At 48.5% G+C, this 7,170-nt stretch overlaps 1 protein-coding gene across 2 annotated transcripts in view; it reads right to left on the bottom strand.

Annotated features, from left to right (window-relative positions):
• The window catches only part of CACNB3 (calcium voltage-gated channel auxiliary subunit beta 3), a 17,254-nt gene extending 10,218 nt beyond the window's left edge, over nt 1-7,036 (bottom strand). The window contains exon 1 of one of the 2 annotated variants that reach the window (XM_027844477.1): nt 6,965-7,036. In XM_027844477.1, the coding sequence (XP_027700278.1) occupies nt 6,965-7,006 (42 nt within the window). In that variant the 5' untranslated portion in view covers nt 7,007-7,036. Of the gene's footprint in view, nt 1-1,145; nt 1,234-6,964 lie in introns of those variants that run through there. The other variant, XM_027844476.1, reaches the window with a different exon arrangement.
• Nucleotides 7,037-7,170: the final 134 nt, after the last annotated feature.

Raw genomic sequence — 7,170 nt, 5'->3', positions numbered from 1 at the left:
AAAAAAAAAAAAAAAAAAAAAAAAAAAAAAAAAAAAAAAAAAAAATGTTACCCAACCTTTTACTCTGTCCTCCCCAGCATAATTCCCTCCTTTTCCTATCACCTCACCTCCCTAAGATCACCAGAATCCTTGCCTAATGAGCTGATTTGTCTCCAAAGAGTCAGGAGATAAAAGCAAAGATGAAAATTAAATATTTATCGGTCGCCTGTTTCCCTGAGCAAAAAGCTTCCTCCATACTCTGGCTCCCTCAGCCCCATCACCCAGATTTTTTTTCTGCTGAGAAAGCAAAGGAGTCATCTGGCACTAAAGTGGCCATGTGTAGGCAACACCAGGAGTCTGGTGGGCAATTCAAGCTCTGGCCCAGTTAGCCCAATCATGTGTGTAGTGCTCAGGTCTCAGCCTTTGATCAGGAGTTTGAGCAGGAGGTGTGTAAGGAGAAGAGGAAGTTTTGAAGGCAGGAAAGAAGCAAAGGCCCTGGGGATAAGGGCAGGAGAAGAGGTTTCTATAGTTTGGAGCCCTTTTAGGGGATCCCTCCCAAAAGGCACATGAACACGTTTTGACTAGAAGGGGCCCAATCCTCTTGTACCTACCCCACCTCCCAGGTGTTTCATATCCACCTACTTGTCTTATCTTTCCAAAATGCATCCAAATCCCAATGCCATTTATTTCTGGCTTGTCCAAGTAGTTCAGAGCCCCTGGTGTCTTACTGATCCTATAGAGCTCGTCCTCCCACCTCCCTTCTATTACCCCACATTAACCCTATCCCTAGTGCCCCTTACTTTAGTGACATCCCTCCTCCTATCAATACCTCTTCAGGGTCGGCTGCCAACTCCAAGCTTCCTTCCCCATCCCCCCCGCGCCCCAGGATCTCCAAGAGCTTAACTCTGCTCCTGTCCTCATCTTCCCTAAGGTTTCTTTCCCCCACCCCACCCCGCCAATCCCAAGCCCAGAGTTCGCAGGCCCTTAAAGGTGGGGCGGGGGGACGACGGAGAGACAGTCAGCGGGAAGATGATCCTCCTTGCTTTCCGACAGTCCCTTCCCCTCTCCCCCAGCAGAGATGTTTTTCCTATCTCAGAATGGGAGGTGGAGGGGGAAGGAGTGATGATGTCCCCAACTTCCCCACCTCCACTGCCGTGGGCACTCACCGCCTCCGAGTCCTCAAACCCGGGCACGTAGGAGTCGTCATACATGGGGGAGTCCGGACTGGGGAGCGATCAGGGCCGCGGGGGTGAGGGTGGGTGGGGGGAGGGAGGGGATAACCCGGGGCAGGGAGCGAGGGCAGCGCCCGGGCCTGTGAGATGTCACCGGAGCCCGGGGAGACGGACAGGCGACGAGGGAGCGAGAGGAAAAGATCAGCTGCTAGGAGCTCAAATCTCAGCTCTCTCTCTCCCCGACCACCCCCTTCCCCTCCCTCTTCCCAGCCCTCTCCACACACCAGGCTGGTCCCACCCAGAGCGCTGCTGAGGAATCCAGCTCCGGCCCCTACAACAATAGCGCCCGCCCACCAGCGTCCCCCCTCCCCCAGCTCCTGGTAAGGAGGTTGGGCGGGGTTGGGGGGAGGGAGACTGGGGTGAAGAGAGGAAGGTGGGGGGGGCGAAGAGGTAGGGTGGATCCCTAAGCACCTATCCCGCTAAAGGGAAGGTGGGGGAGTGGGAGGGTGAAGGAAGGGGAGGAGGGCTTGGGAGAGAGTGGGGCGGGGCGAGGAAAGATGCGGAGACAGACACACAGAAACCCAGGAAATACTCCTCAGGGAAACAAAGGGCTGAGGGGGAGGGGAGGAGAGACATAGAGAGAAAAGGAGGCAGCTAAGAAAAGGAGGAGAGAACTATAAAGAGAGCAAAGCAGAAAGGGAGGCAGAGGAAAACGAAAGAGCTGGAAAGTAGAGAGGCCTAGAGAGTACAAGAGGAAGGAGTGTATTGGGGTGGGGGGAGTGGATGAAGAAAAAGGGTAAAAGACAGAAGGAGTAAAAGACATAAAGAAAAGGCCTGTGAGGGGGCTTTAAATCTGTTTTGAGGATTCCAGGTCAAAGCCTACAAGCAGTTTTGCCCTTTCCCCACCCCTTTCAAAGATCAGCAGGTGTCTGAAGGATGAGGAGTTGATGCCAAGGACCACACTTCCAAATCCAACTCAAAGACTATTAGAATGAGTTTGGCACTGCCCCTCTGAGGGCATACAGTAAATGTTACAGAGTCATTTTTCTTAGTGAGAATCAATTGCCTCCTCTCTGCCTTACCCCACCCAAAAGTAGGCTGGGAAGTACGTGGGGAAAGGGTTATTCCTTTGGTTATTCCCAAAGCATCCTCAGTACCTCGGACAGAGCTGAGGGCTTGACTGGGGAGGCTGCCCCTGTGAAGGTTCCTGAAACCATCGTTGAAGTCACTTTTCCTTCAAGGCCCAACTCAGGTACCTTCTTCTCCAAGATTGTACTTCCTACATCTGCCCCAACTGAAAGTGATCTCCTTTTTGTTAAATTTCTCGTAACACTCTGCCTGGATCTCTTCTTTGCACTTTTCATACTTTCCCTTGTATCACAATTATCCCTCTATGAGTGCATATGTATGTATGTGTGCGTATGTATGTAGCTAGCTAGCTACCTATTCCCCTTATTTTGAGTTTTAAAAACCATTAAGCTTCTTGAGAGCATAGTTGCATCTATCTTTACATACCTATTACCTAGAATCATAACTTGTACCAAGCAGATGTTTAATAAACAGTGTTGAATTGGATTATTAAACTCTGAAGAAGAAAGCAGGAGCATAGCTTGGGGTTGGGACTAGCATGTAAACTAGCATGCCCTGTGGGTATCAGGAGTAAGCCTCCTTATTTCCACCCAGTCACTGGTGCTGATGTCAAATTCCCTTCTTCCTACAGAGATTGAGGTGGGTGGCACATCTCTGAAAACATTCTTCAATGCAAAGCATTTAGGAGCTCCTCCAGATCCTCTGTCATTTTGGCTTTCTCCTTTCCCCATTCTCTGGACAGTATAAGAAAGAAAAATCATTTGTGTTTGTCTAGACACAAATTCAAAACTGTCATCTTGAGGGATTCTACCCTCAGGGAGCAAATTGATCCAGAAAGGCAGAAGAAATAAGAGAGAAACCCATGCATTCTGACCTCCAGCTCCTTGACTGAGAGTGTAATTGTTCATTTTCACATTTTCCATTTCTCCCAAGGAGAGTGTACCAAGGAGACTGTCAATCCAATTCGGTCTAAAAAAGCATTTATAAAAAGTCTACTGCTATGTCCCTTCCTCTTTCAATAGTGGGAATGGGAATAGAAGTCAGAGGGTGGGGTGGGAGGTACCAATAGATGTCTCAGTATTACAGTTTTTTGATAGAAGGGACAGGATCTTAAAACTAATAGGGGCACCTAGTCTGAGACCAGGAGGTCCCTAAGAGGCTGAGAAGAGACATCATGGCGTGATAAAATGAGTAATAAAATAGGAATCAGGAGACTTGGCTTCTAGTTTTGCCTTTGTCTCTAACTAGTAAGCGTGAACTTGGACAAGTCACTTAGTCTCCTCTCTGGGGCTCACCTTCCTCATCTGTAAAATGTGGGGATTGGATTAGCTAGACTAGATTCTAAGGCCCATCCAATTCTAACATTCTGAGTTTGAGAGTTTGTGATGTAGGATGTCTAGGTTTTAACATCAACTCTGCTACTGACTTTTTTTTTTTTGAGGCAATTGGGGTTAAGTGACTTGCCCAAGGTCACACTGCTAGTAAATGTCCGAGGCCATATTTGAATTCAGGTCCTTCTGACTCCAGGGCCAGTGACCTATCCACTATACCACCTAGCTGATCCCCCTTCTCCTGTTATTGACTCCTCTTTCCAAACTTCAGTTTCCCTGCTCTGTAAAATGTTCTTTAGCCTTCCTCTAATATTCTTTCAGCAGAATATCGAAGAAGAATTGAGGATGAAAGTAGCAGGGCACCCTAACAGAAACTCAGGAGATAGCATATGCCAGGCAAGTCAAACCACCATCACCACCACCACCTTGACCACCATGTCCCTTCAGACCATGACAGAATCAGTGCAGGACCTTGAACACAAGAGCCTGGGGAATAGTAGTGCTGTGCTGTCGCCAAAGGGGCAGCTAGGTGGCTAAGTGGATAGACTACTGGGCCTGGAGTCATGAAGACCTCTTCCTGAGTTCAAATCTGGCCTCAGACACTAGCTGTGTGACTCTGGGCAAGTCACTTAACCCTGTTTGCCTCAGTTCCTCATCTGTAAAATGAGCTGGACCACTCCAGTATCTCTGCCAAGAAAACCCCAAATGGAATCATGGAGAGTGGGATACAAGACTGAAAAATGACTTAACCACAACACCTCTTGCTTACAGCCCAGCCCTCATAGCCACTAATATAGTGAGAAATCATTGTGGGGAGGTGGTCCAGCTTCCTCATCACCACCAGCAACAACTGCTGACCAACTGCTACTGACAGGCAGAGGAAATAGGAACCCTGAGAGTGGCAGTACTCTCAGAGCACCAGTACTGCTTCCAGCCAAATCCTCAAAGCCATCATCTGGGAAGGCAACTCCTATGGGGAAGGGGCTGGCCATCCCCAGCAACTGTCAAGTAACTGCCACACATGTTTTTTGTTGTTTTTTTTTTTGTTCCCCACACACAGGCAGTGAAAGTAGCAGGGTACTCCCAGGGAAATAGAGGGAGTAGTATGTGCCAGACAAGTCAGACCTCCACCATCACCTTGACCAGCATCTACCCTCAGACCCTGAAGGAGACAGCCCAGGACCCTAAACCCAAGAGCCCTGAGAACAGCACTGCTTCCAGCCCAGTGCCCACAGCCATCCTGGGAAGCAACCCCTATGGAGATGCAGCCTGGCAACTGCTCCTGTAGGTGTTACAGCCACAGCTACTCAAGGCTCAAAAAGGAAAGTTCCTGCCTCCTTGGCACAGTCAAAAACTCAACATCAGAAACTGATAGGATTAGATCAGTGGAAACGAAATGAAAGAAGCATTAACATCTGCTTTGCCCTAGACCCTAAGGGCCCTGGGGCTTTTCCATCTGACTTGCTGCTGAAACCTTCCATTGGGTTGTCTCCACCATTAGAATGTGAGCTCCTTGAGAGCAGAGAGTATCTGACTTTTCTATTTGTATCTCCATGTTTTATTCATTTATACATTCATTCAAAGAGAAATTTCACCAGGTTCTCTGAGGTGAAGAATGGGATTATTAGAACAAGATCTGCCAGTCCCTCCCTTGAGCCCCTTCCCTGGTCTTTTATTGTTCCTCTTTTCTCCAGGGAGTAAATAGCACATTCAGAGGTAACAAAACATCAGGGTTTATAGTCAAGGTCTGTGAGTGTGGAGAGATGGCAAGGACCATAGCAACAGCCTGAATATTGTCAAGGGCAGTTGTTTTACCAGACTTCTAGTGTCATTAACAGCAGCCTAGTCCCCACTTGTTCTTAAAAGGTACCCCTCCCCAAACCGAACACTGGTGGCAGAAGTTTCCCTCAACACATAGATTATCATTCCTTAGTAGGAAATAAGTCCACGTTCTTCATACCTACACCTATCCTCACTGTGGTTTACCTTACTCACAGCTGTGCCTCTCTGTGAACTCTCTCAAGTTCACTCTGCCCCTCCAGGAATATTAAAGATATTGAATGCTGCAGTTTTCTAGAATCATAGGATTTAGAGTTGAAAGGGACCTTAGAAATCATCCAGTCCAACCCTTTCATTTTACAAGGAAAGAAATTGAAACTCAGGAGGTAAAGTGACTTTTCCAAATCACAAAAAATGACAAGCACCAGACCTTGGATTTAAACCAAAGCTATCTCACTCCAAAACTAGTGCTCCTTCTAAGACATTAAGCTTCTTGGAAGTACATTTTTATGATTTCAAGTTGTGTCTGTTACATGGAAGTCTCAAAATCTGGGTACATTAACACATCAGGTGTGTGAGTTGGGGGGAGACATTTTTCAAATAGGAAAGAGGATGTTCAATTTGCAAAACTTGCCTAAGGAACCTAAATGACTTGTCCAAGTTTGGCCCTGATTTGCCAACATCTTTACCAAGAGTTACCCCCTCTCATTCTCTTTAATTTCCCACCACAACCCCATGTCTGCCTCATACCAAACTAAAATCTCCCTATTCTGCAGCAGGCTGTGCCTCTAGGAACTACTTTGCCAGCAACATCTATTATTCTCGAAGGAACAGCACAAACTGGGATTCAGAGGAGAAAGTTGAAGGCATAAGAGAACCAGGGACACCCCTCCCAAAAAGAGGAATGAGCTGAAAGAGTGGGGACAAAATCAGACTTTAACACCCTGATCTTTCCTCAGTAATAAATGACTAACCACCATTAGATATCACAGCTAGTGAGATGTCACCTACCAGGCGTTCAGGCACCAGAGAAGGGCAAAGCACAGATCGGGATGGCCAGGATTGGGGGAGGGATGTGCAGGTGAGATGAAAGCATAGCAGTCCTTAATATACAACCTATCTTCCTTAAGTGCACCGGAAAGCAGAGCAGTTTATATCCCACAACACTGATTAGGAAATCAAGGAAGAAACTGAAGGCATCCCTGGAAACCATCCTTCTCAGCTGCCTCCAGGATCTGGATGGAGCCCCTAGTAACTCGTAGGTTATCCTCGGAGACCGTGGGGGAGGGGCACAGCTAGCGACAGTCCTCCCTCTTTCCCAGGCAACTTTGACGCCTGCCTTTTTCCCCTCTACAATCAGTCCTCTTCAGCCTGGAACTATACACCACCCCTGTCCAAATACCCAGGTTTTCCCCTGCTCTGACCCTTTCCTTTCCTTTGACCACACCAGTGATTGATTCTTCCATCCGCCCGAGCTTTGGTGCCTCTGTCTTCTGACTCCCCATCGCTGTTACCTTTCCCAACTGAGTACCTCCACCCCGCCCAGGGTAGCTTGTACGATATCCCCCCACCCAGACCTGTCCACAGAGCCTGCTGGTTTAGGGCCGTGGTTACCTCGTTCAGCAGAAACGTTGCACTGGAGTCAGAAAAAGACATAGACGGGGTTAGCGGCGCCCCCCGGGCCAGCAGTTCAGAGGCGGGAGCAAGAGCACAGCAGGCAGCCGCCAGGCACGCAAGCTCTCGCTTGCTTGCCTGGCCTCACCCAGCACCAGTCCGGACCCGCTCCACCAGCCTCCTCCCCTATCGGTTCCCTCCCCTTC

Source organism: Vombatus ursinus, unplaced genomic scaffold, assembly GCF_900497805.2.
Source record: "Vombatus ursinus unplaced genomic scaffold, bare-nosed wombat genome assembly UNPS02014941.1, whole genome shotgun sequence".
NCBI lineage: Eukaryota > Metazoa > Chordata > Mammalia > Diprotodontia > Vombatidae > Vombatus > Vombatus ursinus.
This window is presented reverse-complemented; position numbering and strand designations above follow the sequence as displayed.